At 37.4% G+C, this 17544-nt stretch overlaps 1 protein-coding gene across 1 annotated transcript in view; it reads right to left on the reverse strand.

Moving 5' to 3' along the window:
- The window catches only part of LOC131992653 (myocyte-specific enhancer factor 2A-like), a 52781-nt gene that overhangs the window by 12892 nt on the left and 22345 nt on the right, over positions 1-17544 (reverse strand). The window contains exons 3-7 of the mRNA XM_059358293.1: positions 17069-17256; positions 12363-12566; positions 1689-1823; positions 548-743; positions 174-227 (exon numbers count right to left, since the gene is read on the reverse strand). Of these exons, the coding sequence (XP_059214276.1) occupies positions 174-227; positions 548-743; positions 1689-1823; positions 12363-12566; positions 17069-17122 (643 nt within the window). The 5' untranslated portion in view covers positions 17123-17256. The remainder of the gene's footprint in view (positions 1-173; positions 228-547; positions 744-1688; positions 1824-12362; positions 12567-17068; positions 17257-17544) is intronic.

Consider the following 17544-nt stretch of genomic DNA (forward strand, 5'->3'; position numbering starts at 1 on the left):
AGATGAACAAGAAAGCAAGGAGAAAACAAGGGTGGTCTAATATTTTTTACCATGACTTTAAATTACAGAGCCATGCACCATATTTAACACATTCATGTAGAAATGCTGTTATGTTTACTACTTCGTTTGTCCAGCAAAAGTTGAATTACATATTTCAGTTGAGAGTTACATACCAACTGGTCCAGACCCATTTTGCAGAGTCATATCAGGACTGCCCTGCAGGCCACCTGAGGATAAACACACACACACACACACACACACACACACATTTTGTTATTTTGAGTTTAAAAAAAAAATGTAACACCAATTTGTGTTATTTATCCACTAATATGTACTAGTTTTGCTGATTGTTTTTTTCCTAGTTTTTGTCATCCAAACAAAAAGTGAAACTCTAAATTTACATACGCAAATTGTTGTTTCTTATGATTGTGAATCATCGGCTCAGGGTGCAACTTGTGTTTAGTGACGACAAAGCAGAGCAAATATCTATTGTGGCTGATTTGCCTTGCCTTGCCCTGGAATAATAAGCACACACACATTCACACACCTGTGTTTCCAGTGCTGGGAGGTCTTTGTGGAGGGTTTATGTTTCTGTGGAGGTGTGTGTGAGGTGAGGAGAGGATCCCACTGTCAGCCAGAGCTGCTGTGGCTGCAGCTAGAGCTTGGGAGGTCGCTCCTCCACCGGCGCCAGAGCTGTACGACATGCTGCCATGCATGAAGTTCTGCTGTGGAAGGCCGGTGGACTGGAAAGGAAGTGACACGTAGAGCTCGATTAATACCAAAACAAGATATTTGTAATACACTGCAAAAAAAGAAAAGTTGGGTGAACTCAAAATTTCAAGGCAACAAACTTCGATAAAATTTTAAGTTGGACAATTAAACAAAATATTTTAAGTTTTTTTTTGTGAGTTGGCTCAACTCTGAATTTCTCTGGCACCATTGTAACGGCGCTATGAAATGTCAGCTAATGTTGTGACCACAATTTTGAGTTAGCATTGATACGCTAATGGCTACTCTTGTAGCTGTAACAAGCAGCGCCGCTAGCATCAGTTAGCCGCTAGCATCAGTTAGCCGCTAGCATAATTTAGCCACTAGCATCAGTTAGCCGCTAGCATCATTGAGCCGCTAGCATCATTTAGCCGCTAGCTTTCGCTAATGACCGAATTTCACAACAAAGAAATAAGAGTTAGCAGAACTATTGTCCTTTGTTTTGAACCCCAACTTAAAGATATAGCCTAAGTAACAACAACTCACAAACTTGTTTCTGAGCTTCCTTTGTTGTGCTAACTTACATTATTGCCCTAAATGTCAGTCATGTCAATTTATATTTCCAAGTTTTACCAAATTAAATCACTGTTTTAGGCCAAAAAATACAAGTTGGCTTTTTTGCAGTGTAGCCACAATCTGTTTCTGCCTTTTTATTTTGCCTTTTTGCATTTTATGTTTCAGCTAGGTACCTCATGAAAGTGGTCAAGCATATGGAAACATGTTTTGCCCAATATTTTATGCTATAGAAACCAAAAGAAAGGGAAGAAGAATCCTAATCAGAACCAATAGGATTTTAAAGCCAGGCGGGGTGATCTCAGTGGGTTCCAGTCTCTTAACAGACTTCAGATTATATTAAGCAAGGCTTTGATCTGCATCAGCAGAGGTGCTCAGGGTACACAATAAACTACAGTGCAACTTACAATTTTATGGCTCTTCATCATGTTGTCAAACTCCTCATTAATCTTCTTGTATTTCTCCTCAGTGTTGGGGGTGAGGACGTAGGAAGAGTCAGCATCAGGGCTGTCGCAGCCTCGGTGCTCCTTCTTGTTCAAAGCCTGTAGGTGAAATAAGCACAGCAGAGAGGCATCAGAAATATTGATTAAAACATTAGTAAAAAAGAAATAGCACCAACATCAATAGTTCTTTGGCACAACTTACAGTGAATGACTTGTAGTTGACATTTATTATAAAGCCACATTTCCCTGAGAGTGGTGAGCCGACTAACTGAGAGCAGAGAGCAGTTCATAAATCATGCAAAAGATCACTATGTTAAAAATGATTTACACATCTACTTTACTTTTTTTTTATAAGTTTGCCCTGAGGGAAAAGTCCTTCATTACAATCACAATGTCTAAAACCATTATAGTGTAATTTAAAGAGAAGGTACAGCTTTGAAAAATGTATTTTCATTATTCATAGTATTGCTACAGAAATCAGATAAAATACAAATTCAATGGAACCTAAAATCTATTAAAACATAAATCACATTTAGCATTACTATATAATAGCATTTGTCCATGTCACAAGCTGAGGTATTGCAGTACACAGGATGTGTATGGCTCTGGTTGTTCCCTATCTGATATGTGGTTAAAGAGAAGGAAGGAAAACCAACCGCGAACAACAATAGAAACCAGATCTGACTCTCAAGAGGCTCACAGTATAAAGGCACTTCCCAAAAACTGTGACTATGTTTACATTTCTGTAAGTCTGTGATTCTCAATACACTAGGGGAGGGAAACACATCTTTACTGTCGTAAAATGCCTTTTTTTTTGTTGTTTTTTTGTTCATTTTAGGTTTTATGGACCTTATACTTAATTCTGCTTAACTATAACATGTTGTCCTCAGTAGTACACACTCTAGAAAAAGCACAATACATCAATTAGTGTAAAAACCAGATGGCAGCACCTTGCTAAAGTCAATCAACAGCTTATCCCGAGACAAAAGTGGAGTAAATGTAAGGAAATAAAAGTTTTATACACTGGTGAATTAATTGTGTGATACAGTAAAATGAACCGATTTGGGTTTTTTTTTTCAAAAACTACTTCCTGTTCAAAGACATTGCTTAGTTTTTGTACTTATCATGTCCTACATATCCAAAATATCAAATATCTAGGAGAAACTAACAATACATACCAAACAAAAGCTTAGTTCTCAGGAGGTTAAGATATTTTTTGGCCATTTTTTTTGGACTTTATAGATAGGACAGAGTGAAGGGGGAGACATGCGGGAAAGGGCTCCGAGTGGGATTCGAACCCAGGCCGCTCGCTTACGAGGACAACGCCTCTATGATACGCGCTCCACCAGGTGTGGAGTATGCAAATGCATCTTAAACTGATCCATGGATGTGTCTGTGTGGCTGCAGGTTTTTATTCCAACTAATCTCTCTCTCAGTAAGTATCATACTTCGAAAAATATCATTTCATCATAATCATAAAACTGTTTCAGCTACAAACTAGTGGGAAAAAAAGTTAATTTATAAAATGTTGGGTCTTCTTACTTACTTTTCTCCTCTCTTTCTAACTGTACTATCACATATGGATCTGCAAGAAGTGTGATGTACAATATAATATGACAACTCATGCAGTCAAATGATTGAATGCTCTTTGGCAAGACAGAAAACCACCTCAATTCAAACTGTACTATTGACGTTAAAAATGCATTCATGTTTTGCATGTACAGTAGCTTGGCAGCTGCATTCATGCTTTAGACAAATATCGGTAACACTTTACAATAACCAACTAAGTAATGTTTATAGATGGTTTATAAACGTTTAAATGTTTTAAACCAATTTCCTAAAGATACATGAATCATTTCAATGTCATTTACATACTTAATATGGTGTTAAAAATGTTAGAATTAGTGCAACTAACACTATTGATAAACTATTAATTATAATTTAATTGTTTGTTATTGGTAAAGTAACTATAAACTTACATTAATATACCATCGATTTGTCATTAATAAATGATGTAGTTAGTTAAACATTAATAAAATATGTATTTACCATTCTAAATGGCCTATATACGGTTTATAAATGATGATTTAACATTAATAAACTATCTGTTTACCATTTATATATGATGGGTATTGTAAAGTGTTACCCAAATATCATCTGCCGACACAGCGTACGTATTATTCTCCTCTGGAGTGCCTGACAGTTTGTTTGCTTTTATGAGCTTTAAGCAGCGTGACAGACACAAAGCTGGTCTGGGTAGTGCACATATTAACAGTAGTTCTCCTCTGGAGAGATGCCGCTCCACATCACACACATACTCATCTATATTCACAGCAGTCCTTTAAACACAATGGACTGGAGTAAGCAGAATTTTTTTATAGTGAGCCTGAAACAACTTTGGGTTTGGTTGGGTGTTTATAGAGGTGTAGGGGAGATAGACAGGGAAATAAAAGGCAAAACGTTGGCTGTTAATGCCTCCCTGAGCACCGCAGAGATACAGCCATCAAATGAGATTCATTAGCACAAACAAATCTGTAGAGGATCATATTACTGTCAGCAGGACAGCTGGGACAAATATTCACACCACTGCAGGAAGGCAGCCCTGGAAAAGAATATGCTGCTTTGACAAAGGAAGAATCTACTCACACATTTACAAGAAAAAACGCAGATATTCTCTGAGAATAAAGTCACACATTTACAAGAATAATTTACAAATATTGAAGTCCCTTTCTGTAAAGGATACACATCATTTAACTTTCCAAGGTCAAATCTACATGTACCTCATCCTTGCCATCAGCACTTATTGTATCTGTATATGTCTGCAGGCGATGACCTAGTGTCTTTACAGCCACACTGTAAACAAAACAAATAATAGCTACTCAATAAAATTGAGGCAACAGTTTGCACGCAATATTATTAATTAAATCGAACTACGTTACAAGTTGAGTTAATAACAACTTAACAGGAAGTGTTAAGTGTCATTTAAAAACGGACTAATTCTATTGTGTTGGATTGATTCAAAATTCTCTTGATTTAGAATTACATACACATAAAGATGATATTTAATGTGATCAAAATAAGTAGATCCTATCTCAAACATTTTTATATTAAAGTTACTTAAACAACTGCCTCAAAATCAAGGATGCATTTATATTTAATACATTTTATCAAATATATTTAGTAAAATGAAATTACTACAGAATAATTTATTACAGTGCATCATTTTTTTGGTCAATGATTACTATTATTTTTTTTTTACCTACAATGTTCCTACTGCACTGTAATAAGAACCTGCTTTTAACATCAGCTCAGGTTAGAATTACATTTAGTTTAGGCTTTGGGTAAATGCTGGAGTTAGATTTTAGATCAGGGGTGGGCAATTCATTTTCCCAAGGGGCCACATGGGATACTGTAAAGGTTGCGGAGGGTCGGACCAAAACTCTGAACTAAATTCTGCTCGATATGAATTTCATCGCTTTATAAAATGCAGTAAATTATATGGTTTTAGAGCTGTTAGTAGTAAGAATATATGTTATGAAAAGACTATGTTAATGTGGAGTTAGTCAAATAAAACAGTAAAAAAATGTAAAAAAAAAAACAATTTATTTTAACCCTTTATCGGGCGAAGAACCGTATTTGGTAAGTTCAGCGGATATCCAAAATGAGGTCACCATGTCTTTCTTTCAGGTCGTAGAACCACACTGATTTTGGGTAGTATTTAGAGAAAAAAGTTGCAAATTTACTAGATTAAAGTGGTAAATCTACAAGAAAAAAGACGCAGATTTAAGAGATTTAAAGTGACAAATCTGTGCGAAAAAAAGTCATAGATTTACGGGAAAAAGTGGGAAAAAAAGCAACTCTTTTTCTCGCAGATTCACCACTTTAAATCTCATAAATCTGCATTTTTTTTTTCCTAGATGTGCCACTTTAATCTTGTAAACTTTTTTCTCAAAATATTACCCCCCTACCCCGGGTCTGTATGTTTTTTACACATTCTGGCTGTATGTAATATCCTCCAATATTCTCTAGGGTTGAAATTTGGAATTTGCAAGTATTCCAATGAGTGCCCTATTAAGGTTTAAACACAACATACATTCAAACCACAAAAACAATATAGAGAATGTATCTTATGCAGTAAACAAACAATTTATTAACCCTGTGCAAAAAGCAAAGTGTTTTTAACAAGATAAATCTGTGCAGGTGCTTATGCATGCATGCACATACGGAAATCGCCTTAAAAATAAAAGCACTGTGGTTGTATTGGTTTCTTATTTCGGGCTAACATCACGCGGGCCGGATGTGGCCCCTGGTGGGGTGAGTATGTTTCATCAAGCATAAACAGAAATTATAATTAATGTATTACTGTTACAGAATGTAAATGTACACATGTGTGAAAAATAGGAAGTGGAACTGAAACTTGAGATATTAATGCTATAGCGAGAAATCTCTCTCTGTTATTGACTCCAGATATATATGGAACTTTAAACCACCATGGCTTTAATACAAGTTAACAGTATGTCATTTACATCCTTGCATCAATATCCAGCTTATGCTTTAATGATTTCTAACTCCTGGCTATAAAAGCTATAGATTAAAGATACCTTTTGTGATGGAAAATTCTCAAATATTAAAATTTAAAATGTATAAAATATCACATAAAAGAACATATGTAATTTCCATAAAAAATAAATGAAGCCCAGCAAGGACTTGGCATTGTTCAGGAGGTTTAGAATGATTATGTTTACATAACTGGTTTAGAGAATCGATGGATGAATTGATGGATGTTAATTTACAGCACCTGGACTTCGGTACAGGAGTTATTGTAAAAAATCAAATCATACTGGCATCCTGCGAGTCTGTGAGATGACATCACTTCTCTGGTATCCATCATCTCGTTTCTGCTCCTCATTATGTTACACGTCATAGCGTGAAAAGGACAGAACACCACACGAGCCAGCTGACTGTCTGTCCACCACATGTCCTCTACATTCCCAGACACTGGTAGTTAATAGGAGCTTTAAACACACACTCGCAAGTCTATTTTCACCACAGGCCTTAAACTACATTTTAACAACTGGTGACCACTTAAGTCACACGCTCAACTCCTGCTCATTTCAATGGCTCCTTATTTCCACGCTCCAGTAAACATCAAGCTGACCTGTTTGAATGAGGACACACACAGTTTTTAGCTTGATCTACTCAGGACAAACTGCCTTAAGCTGATAGGCAGTCAACCTGTTTGGTGGACTCAAAATTACAAGTGGTAAAGAAATAATCCATCAGATGTTTAAAAATTATGTTAATTACAGGTAATGCAGCTCTCACACACATTCTTTGATCACATTTATTAAAGATATTAACCCTTTATCAGGCAAATAACTATATTTGGTAATTTCAGGTAATATTTCGAGAAAAAAGTTGCAAATTCACTAGATTAAAATGGCAAATCTACAAGTAAAAGAGTCGCAGTTTTAAGAGATTTTAAGTGGCAAATCTGCGCGAAAAAAGTCGCAGATTTACGAGAAAAAAGTGGGAAAAAAGCAACTTTTTTCTCCCAGATTCACCACTTTAACCCTTAATAGGACACTCATTGAAATACTTGAAAATTCCAAATTTCAACCCTAGAGAATATTGGAGAATATTACATACTGCTAGAATGTGTAAAAAAAAAACATACGAAAATAATATTTTGAGAATTTTTTTTACGAGATTAAAGTGGCAAATCTACGAGAAAAAAATGCGTAGATTTATGAGATTTAAAGTGTTGAATCTGGGGGGAAAAAGCTGCTTTTTTTCCCACTTTTTTCTCGTAAATCCGCAATTTTTTTCACGCAGATTTGCCACTTTAAATCTCTTAAATCTGCAGCTTTTTTTCTTGTAGATTTGCAACTTTAATCTAGCAAATTTGCAACTTTTTTCTCAAAATATTACCTGAAGTTACCAAATATAGTTCTTTGCCTGATAAAGGGTTGAAGACTATTATATTTTTTTTATATACTAGTATTGTATCAAAGTGTAAAATTTGGTTATCATAACAACCTTTTCCAATATACTAAATAGGTTGTTCGGTTTAACATTCAATGCTCCCTGCATCAGTCCAGCAAGAGGAAAGGTCCTGATTCTGCTTCATTAACGCACTGCAGCATCAAGTATCAGTTTTATCACAACAAGCTGATCGCAGGGAAGCACATAACCCGTACAGATGATCACACAAAAGTCTGCTAACAGTGGAATGTGTCTGCGTAAACAAGAAGCTCTGTTGTACGATTAAATATTCATCCCTTCTTACGAAGGCTAAAATTCTGTCTGTCATGTGCAAATAAACTCAGGCACATTTTCTGCTCCAACTGTCACATTTACAACCAAAAAATCTGACTTTCTGATGGCAATCATAACTTAAAATACCTACAAGGACATTACAGTAAGTGGATACAGCTCCAGAGCAAAACAGTTTCCAATTTTGATATTCAATGCAATATGACTCAGCAATCATTAATAGTAATGTGAGGAGAAATGAGCCAAATTACGACAATTGCTCAGCATCAGGAGTTTGTTACTCTACAATCATTATCTGATTCAGGTGCAAACTCTGCTTGACCCAACAGCCAAAGGGGAGGGAAGACAACAGCTGTTACTAATCATGTGATCACTGCGGTTTCTTTTAATGTTTCACACCATTCTCAGGCAGCTTAACAGTTTATATCTTTAAATATGGAGGAGGTACAGCTTGTATGAAAGAATAAGTTGAATAGTGGGACAGTAGAGTGGACAGGGGGACACAGAGAAGACTCAGGAGAGAGAGGCCTAGTGGGATTTGTTCCAAGACCCAGCAGGTTATATGTGACTCCACTGATGCTGATTTAACCACTACATCATGTCTGGGCACTGAAGACTATCTTAAAGTGTCTCTTAGAGGATCTGAGAGTGTGTGTGTGTCTTCTTATCATCTCAAATGTCAAAGTAGGCTTTAGTGGATCTCCAAAGGCATGTGGATCATTGCCACCATGAGGCACAAGCTACAACGTTAAGCGTCTTAACATGTGAGGGTGATGTCTTGTTGCTGTTGGGGGTGCATCAAAGATAAAATAAGGCCTCCCCTTTTCCTGGAGAGAGAGTCTTTTCCAGTACACTGCAAAAAAGCCAACTTGTATTTTTTGGCCTAAAACAGTGATTTAATTTGGTAAAACTTGGAAATTAGTTAGCACAACAAAGGAAGCCAGTTGTCTGCTCAAAAACAAGTTTGTGAGTTGTTGTTACTTATATCTTTAAGTTGGGGTTCACAACAAGGGACAATAGTTCTGCTAACTCTTATTTCTTTGTTGTGAAATTCGGTCATTAGCGAAAGCTAACGGCTAACCGATGCTAGTGGCTAACTGATGCTAGCGGCTAACTGATGCTAGCGGCGCTGCTTGTTACAGCTACAAGAGTAGCCATTAGCAAATCAATGCTAACTCAAAATTGTGGTCACAACATTAGCTGACATTTCATAGCGGCGTTACAATCGTGCCAGAGAAATTCAGAGTTGAACAAACTCAAAAACAAAACTTAAAATATTTAGTTTAATTGTCCAACTTAAAATTTTATCGAAGTTTGTTGCCTTGAAATTTTGAGTTCACCCAACATTTCTTTTTTTGCAGTGTAGGTGGACTGGCCGATAGGCCAAGCATATGGATGGCACTGTAACGCGACACATCTGTGGCAGATAAGCTCACACACTTTAAAGGTTTCTACAGATTGTTTTTTTATGACGCATCCGATCATATTTGACTTGCACTGAACCAAATCAACCGCTCTGCTGTATGCCACGGTGTCAGGTTTCAGTGTGTTGTAGTTTTCACTTTCTGTTATGGTTCTCATTTATCTCTGGGCTCTGCAGACTGAAATGACTACACTGCATACCTTGGACGGCTGCTCTGTTGTTGTTGAAACTCAAGTCTGCTGCACACAAACCTGTCCCATTATTATGACAAGAGTAATCTGTCAGTGAGATTAGCTGACCAGTCGACTGACTTTGTAGTTGTTTTAGCTGGCAGACCATCATCATTAAAAAAACAAAATCGTCTTCCTGGCATCCACCGTCTGTTAGGTTGACGTTACACTTTCATCTCCTCTGTGTGAGAGTAGATCTGTAGAGTATATTTCAAAAGACTGTTATTGTTTAAAGTCAAACTGAAACAAGAAAAGTGTAGATTTAAGTGCAGATATCTGCCAGGCATGCAGAATCTCCTGCATAGCATAGCTCTGATCGATCCAAATTCTACTCAGAAACAAACATTTTAAAAGTTGTTTGCTTGTCGTCTTGCAGACAGACCTGAAAAAGCATGAATGTAGTCTTTTTGCACATTTGCATCATATTGAAGTTATTAACTTTTTATGAATGGTGTTGTTTAAACTGTATCCTGACAGTGGAATAAACTCAGCAAACCCTGCATATTTTGAGGGGAAGAAACACTTTAATTAAATCAAAGGTACTATATGTAATTTTCACACATTTTTCATTTATCACTTGGCACCAGCTGTTCAGTGAAACTGCAGTCAGCATCCTGTTGCTCTCACTGCACATGTGCCCAAAGAGAGAGAGAGATTTGCTGATACTCACTGTCACTAAAAGAATATAAAATAGGAGCCAAATCTGAGAGAAAGTTGCTAAATTGGGAGAGATTGACACCTCTTTCATATTTGTACAGTAAAAATGATCAAATAAGGCAAAGTTAGCAGCTAAGCAGCAAAGGCAACACGTCTCCAAGCCAGTGCCATGAGAAAGATCCATCCATTGTTTCTACGAAAATGTACTTATCCTTTGAAATTGAAAAAAGCAACAAGTGATTATTATACAGTATAATAATATAGTGATTATTAGTGTATTCAAATTACCAAACACATTTCAGAGATATAGCCTGTGCTGGATGTGCAGACTGCCTGTGAGTGAAAAAGAAACGTGCAGGCTGTTTGTGTGTTTGTGCCAGAAAGAGATAATCATCAGCAAACAATGACACAATGAATCCACAGGAGCTCTCTGCTGGTCCGTCACGACACGGGAAGTCTGTTGCCGCCAGAGGGGTATTATTTTACACATAGTCAAATGTCATGCTTTTATTGTTGCAAATGGACTGACCAATATGTAAATGATCCACCTCTCACTTTCCAGGCTTTGTTTTAACCCGCTTGTCCATCTACGTGACATTTGTGGGAAAAAACAAATGAGGGCTTTCAAGAAGGCAAATGGAGCTAAAGGCTTACTGAGTCGACACAGGTGTCTGCATGTGGTTTACAGCAGGACAATAGAATCATTATGGGCGATATTAATGATGCATGTTAACAAGCTCTACCACTGTTATTACTATCCCTAACCCAGTGCTGGCTTCAGGTTTCGTTCTATGCAGCCTTATAACTGTTTTATTCCCCTTCAGAAACAATGTTATTTTTCCTTAGGAAGGTTAAGTTTGAGTTTGTGATTCTGTTTGCACAGAAGACAGAAGACAGAGAGCAGCTGGAAGACATGCACCGAAACAGACTTGAACACTGACGTTCCTTTCTTTTTCAGGAAGGGAAAAGAGGCATTTTTAAAATAAACACAGTTAGTTGGGAAGTTTAGCTTCCTTTACATTTGACTGTGTGTGTGTGTGTGTGTGTGTGTGTGTGTGTGTGTGTGTGTGCCACGTGTAAAGCAGTAAACTCCTGCTCTCAGTAGAGCAAACACGCATTATAAGCTTACATAAACAGCCAGAACGTGAGTCACGATGGCCATTCATTTTTAATGGCAGCAGCAAAGAGTACGTGCTGTGAGAGACAGGACAGCGATGCTTGGGGACCGTGACGCAACAGCAGGACCCCACAGAGCGCCTGAACAGCTGGATCTTATCTTATCTTATCTTACACTATCCACTGTTAAAAGATCAGCCTATTAGAAGTCTACTTATGATGTAAATCTCAGTCTTCGTCATTCTTTAAATCCATTTTGTATTTTTCTATGTTACAATTATCCTGGCCCAAATAAGTGTGAATCACGACATAATCACAATAATTACCAAAATATACTTAAAACATTACATTTACACTTACATTTGGTTAAGAAACAAATAGTTAGGTTTCTGTAAATGGGCACCTCAGTTCTTTAATGTACTTTAGTTTGGTGTTCACAGTATTTTCACACATCCGATTTTAACTTTTAACTTTTTGTGTGGGGGATAAAACAGGAAAGCAGAGCCTTCAGCTTTGGATTGACTGGAAATAAGCAGGCTCCCCTTTGTGACTAAATCAGGAAATCAATATAGGACTGTACGTTAGCGAGCTAGACACTACTGATATTCCAGATTCACCCAATAATGTAAATTCAGGTAAGGAAAATAAAATACACTGAAAGTCTACGAGGCAAATGTTCCACCATTAAAGCCATTTCTTAATTTGACTTTTTGTCTTTTTAGCAATGAATAACCTCATTGAATAAACTCTCTGTCTCGGGTGACCTAACAATTCCCAGGGCATTAATATGCTTCTCTGGACAAATTATAAAATCTATCATATATCATATCTTTTCTACCATTTCACAAGTGTCTGTGGAAAATATTCTGTTGATTGTGGTGTTTGTTTGCATTTTGCCTTTATTTGCATTTATACTGGGTTTATACTGCCACTCACCTCTACAATGTCAGAGTTGGTTCTGCTCTCGTGAGGTTCGTTGTACTCGGTGTATTTCAGCAGGACTTTGTCCATGTCGGTGCTGGCGTACTGGAACAGCTTGTTGGAGCTGTTGAAGATGATGAGGGCGATTTCACAGTCACACAGAACGCTCAACTCATAGGCCTTCTTCATCAGGCCAAACTTCCTCTTCATGAATGTCACCTAGAAAGACAGAAACTTAGGATCAGCCTACTTGTATTTTTTGGCCTAAAACAGTGATTTAAGTTGGTAAAACTTGGAAATATAAATTACTGACATTTAGGGCAATAATGTAAGTTAACACAACAAAGCAAGCCAGTTGTCTGCTCAAAAACAAGTTTGTGAGTTGTTGTTACTTATATCTTTAAGTTGTGGTTCACAACAAGGGACAATAGTTCTGCTAACTCTTCTCTTTGTTGTGAAACACGGGAAAACGGTGAAATTCATTAGCGAAAGCTAGCGGCTAACTGATGCTAGCGGCGCTGCTTGTTACAGCTACAAGAGTACCCATTAGCGTATCAATGCTAACTCAATATTGTGGTCGCAACATTAGCTGACATTTCATAGCGGCGTTACAATCGTGCCAATTCAGCACATTGCAGAAGTTAGCAGAAGTAAGGATTAAAAGTTATTACAATGTAAAATTATAAGTTAGTACAATTTACAGTTGAGTTTACAAAAATCAGAATTCAGAGTTGAGCAAACTCAAAAACAAAACTTAAAATATTTAGTTTAATTGTCCAACTTAAAATTTTATCGAAGTTTGTTGCCTTGAAATTTTGAGTTCACCCAACTTTTCTTTTTTTGCAGTGTAGTGTTTGGCTTTCATAAACCGGGATCCTAGGAACGTCACACAACTCAACACAACACAACATTTTAGACGCACAAACAAAAAGTTAATAACTAAGCTCCAAAAAACACTGGTTGCAATGGCTAAAATGCCAAACTCAAGGCTTCAAAACAGTAGTTCACAAAACAAGGGGTGACATCACTGTGACTACACCCACTTCTCATATACTGTCTAAGATACTGACACAAAATCAACTGACAATGAAATACACATTCAGTTGCTGAAAGATTTTTGGTTAATGCAGAGAGACAACAAAAGTTATGCAACATGTGTCTGTGACACACAAGAGGAGTGAAGTCAAAGTGGGGTTTCCCAGAAGAGGGTGGAAATAACCTGGAAACTGTCTCCTATTGCTATGCTTCTGTGGGTGGGGAAACCAACTGAATAACATTTCCCCTCCCTAAATGATTACTATCAACAGTATTGTGCAAGTTCACACTACATAAGCACAAGTTCAAAGTTCAGTTCACAGGAACTAGTTCACATTCATCGTTGACAATTTCAATTTTGAAGTAAGTTCAGTCCCAGAATATGAACTAGTTCCTGCTCAAATTCTTTTAAATGCTTTTAAAGACCTGGTGGGCACAATATGCAAACAAATGTGAGCTTATTTCAGTTGGAAATCTGATATGCTCAAAAAATTTCAAATATTCATGTAAAATGGCTTTAGCTGTACCCTGTTTAAGTTTAATGAGTGACTTTTAGCTCCTTCAGTTGCTCGTAGAAACTTTAAATAATAGGTGGCACTGATAATAACCTTCCTTTCTATTTATATACTATATTTATTTAGTATTGAACTGCTACACCTCAATCCTAAAGCTAAACTGAAATGCTTGGAGTGCACTGATCACTGATCCACCCCCCACACCCCTTTTTGGTGTGCAGCTAACACCCTGCAGTGAGTCATCTGTGTTTATCTGTGGATATCTGTGTATGTCTTCCTTCTATCATGGCCTCTGGGATCCTGACTCATGTCATCAAATATCTAGAAGCTGTCTTCACACCACGTCACATCTCCAAGATTTCCAGCAATGCAGAGTATCAGGTGTTTGGTGCTCGTCTGCGTGCTTCATGTTCTCACATTTCCACACAGTCTTATACCATTGGCTCCTGAGCAGATTCACTAGAGCAGTTAGTGGTTCAGTTGTCTCTATCTACATATAAATGCAGAATCTGTAGGCAACATGACTAGATTTTGGTATCAGAAGTGTTCTGGTTTCTGTTTGAAGTCTAAGTAGTATTGATCAAATCCCATTTGAGCAGGCTTTGATTGTATTAACCCTTCATCAGGCGAAGAACCGTATTTGGTAACTTTGGCAGTTATCCAAAATAAAAAATAAAAATATTTTGAGAAAAAAGTTGCAAATTTACTAGATTAAAGTGGCAGATCTACAAGAAAAAAAGTTGCAGATTTAAGAGATTTAAGGTAGCAAATCTGCATGGAAAAAAGTCACAGATTTATGAGAAAGAAGTGGGGAAAAAAGCAACTTTTCTCGCAGATTCACCACTTTAAATCTCGTAAATCTGCGACTTTTTTCGCACAGATTCACCACTTTAAATCTCGTAAATCTGCGACTTTTTTTCTTGTAGATTTGCCACTTTAATCTAGTAAATTTGCAACTTTTTTCTCGACCCCATTTTGATATCCACTGAAGTTACCAAATATAGTTATTCGCCTGATAAAGGGTTAAGGTAAACAGTCCGTGTGGAGGACAAAAGAAGTGGAACACATTGGTTGTTGCATTTAGTTTCTCAATTTATTTGCAGAAAATAACAGTATCAAATTATATTGTATGTTTAAAGAGGTTCCTTCCAGCCCAACTCTGAGGCTTTTACCCAGGGAACTGTGGAGAGAACCATTACATGCATGATAGCACTGTGGTTTTTTTATTTAATAGCACAGGAAGCCAGTTAAAGGACGGCATGTGCTGTTGACAAATGATTTAGTCCTTTTCAAGTATATTTCTTTAATACATTTTCATATTTCCCCAATGGGGGTTGATACAATGTCACATTTAGTCTCCAGTGCACTCAGTCACTCTGAGTGTCTTCAGCCAGGATGTTCATGCAATATCACATGTTCAAGTTTGTAAAGACTGCATCAGATGGCGAACCAAGTTCATGTCCAACCAAGCTGAACATTTGCACTAATGCCAGAAGCATTTGGAATGGCAGTAGTCACTGAATAAATACTGCATCTCATTACAGTAACTAGATTAGATGATAGTGGTCAAATGGACGCCACAGTTCTGACTATGATTCCAAGAGCAGTTACCATTAAAGTTGTGGGTTTTTACCTCTCAATGGTGTTTAAAATGATGTTCATTATTTCTTGAGAATGACTCGCAAATATATTTCTAAGAAAAGATTTAACAGAACTACCTTGTTCCTCTTTTAGATCACACAAACGACTGTTGATAGCTGGTATATCACTGGTGCATCTTTCTAATGTCATTATACTCTTAAGTATGTCATGGTGTGATAGTTTGAAAAAGAGGAAAACCAGCTAAAACACTTGATGCACTTGAAAGATAGAGTAAGAATACAACTTCCCAAAATAGAGTACAGGAAGCTAAATATACAGCAGGCTCCAGTGATGCACACCCGACAGCTAAAGCAGTGTCTATCTAAAAAGGCTCCGGCCAAGACAACCAAACATCAAATACAAACATCATCCTAGTTATTTATTTTCCAGCCACATCCCTATTTCCAGAGCCTGCACCTTCCTTCCAGACAGGCTGGTATTTGTTGTGCTGTTGGGGGTGATATATATAGAGGAGACAGACAGAGAGGGATTCCAGTGGGCAGCAGTGTGGCTGCACAAGGAGACGGTGAGGAGAGAGGGCCACTGTGTGTCCCTGACACTGACCCACCCTGCTAATGACAGGGTGCCGTCCGGACCCAGCTAACCCCAAATTACTGCCCTCGCCACCAGCTGTGACCACTGCACTCTCAGAAGTAAAACAGCTCAGAGGGATCTTTAGGAGTTCATTCGATTGAAACCAAAGGGATCTACAGAAGAACCCTTGAGGGATCCCTTCGTAAAGTGTTTCTGTCAATACTGTCAATACCTGCACATCCATATAATACCTGGTCTTTCTTTTGGAAACTCTATTAGAATACCTTTATATACTCTAGTCTCTAGTGATATCTCTCGTTGTGAGAGTGTGATCTTAGCAGGATTCAGGGCTTCGGATCACCACATTACATATCAAGAAAGCTAAACACAATAACCAAAAACGCTGCCTCTAGATCTTTTTTACTACAACAAAAATAGAAACTGTGCTTTAAGCATCTTTGAATGTTTAGAAAAGCGCGATATAAATGCGATGTATTATTATTATTATTATTATTATTGTATGGATGGACGTTGTGATACAGAAGACTGACAATTTTTTTTAACAAAGTATTATCAGGGAAAGGAAGTTTATACAGCACATCATCCCATGTGAACAGGACGTCTTTCAACCAAAGGCTTTTTGTGCCAAAAACAAACAAGACATATTTTTTTCTACAGGGGATGCACTCCTCTGGCTGCATTCAGACCAGATCAGGTGGTGCGGAAAGAAATCCCATTCATTTGAGTGAAGGTACTGTGTGTATGAGCAGCAGCAGCCTGAGTTGCAAAAGATGCCGAAAAAAATGCAGCAGCCTGCACCGGAAAACTTTTGGAGCTTGACGTCACAATCCAATGGCCAATCATATAACAAGTGAGTTCACAAATCACACAAATGGGTAATTTAAGTTCCATATGAGAGCTGACAACACCTTAGAACAATCAAATGGGTAAAACAATATAAAACAAAATGAGATGACAGAAGAAGAAGACACTGACCTGTCGGTTCCTCTCGTCTACGATCCTGGTGATCTGGATCTTCTTCCTCCCCATTGCTGAAACGACTTCCTCTAACAGCCGAAGGAGAGAATCAGTGGGCTCCAGGTAGTGCAGAGTTCAACACACAATCCTTAATACATAGTTCCACTTTCAATTCCTTTACTCCTGTATCAGTTTGGCATGGCTTGCTGAAAAAGAGCGAGACAGAGACAGGGTCAAATTAATCCCAATGTTATTTAGAAAGAGCTAGGGCTGCACGATTTGCAAAATATATCACATATATATATAAGATATTGAAAGGAATGAACATTTTTTAACCATTTTTCTTATTGACAGTGAAAATATTAAAATTATTGTGGTGTAATTATTTTGTGAGGATCTGCACCAAACAAAGATTTTTGTCTCAGAGACACTCAAATTCTCTCTAATTCTTGAGAACAGTAAAACTTTGCTATATATAAGCAACTGACTAAACC

This window comes from Centropristis striata, chromosome 2 (genome assembly GCF_030273125.1).
Source record: "Centropristis striata isolate RG_2023a ecotype Rhode Island chromosome 2, C.striata_1.0, whole genome shotgun sequence".
Lineage (NCBI taxonomy): Eukaryota > Metazoa > Chordata > Actinopteri > Perciformes > Serranidae > Centropristis > Centropristis striata.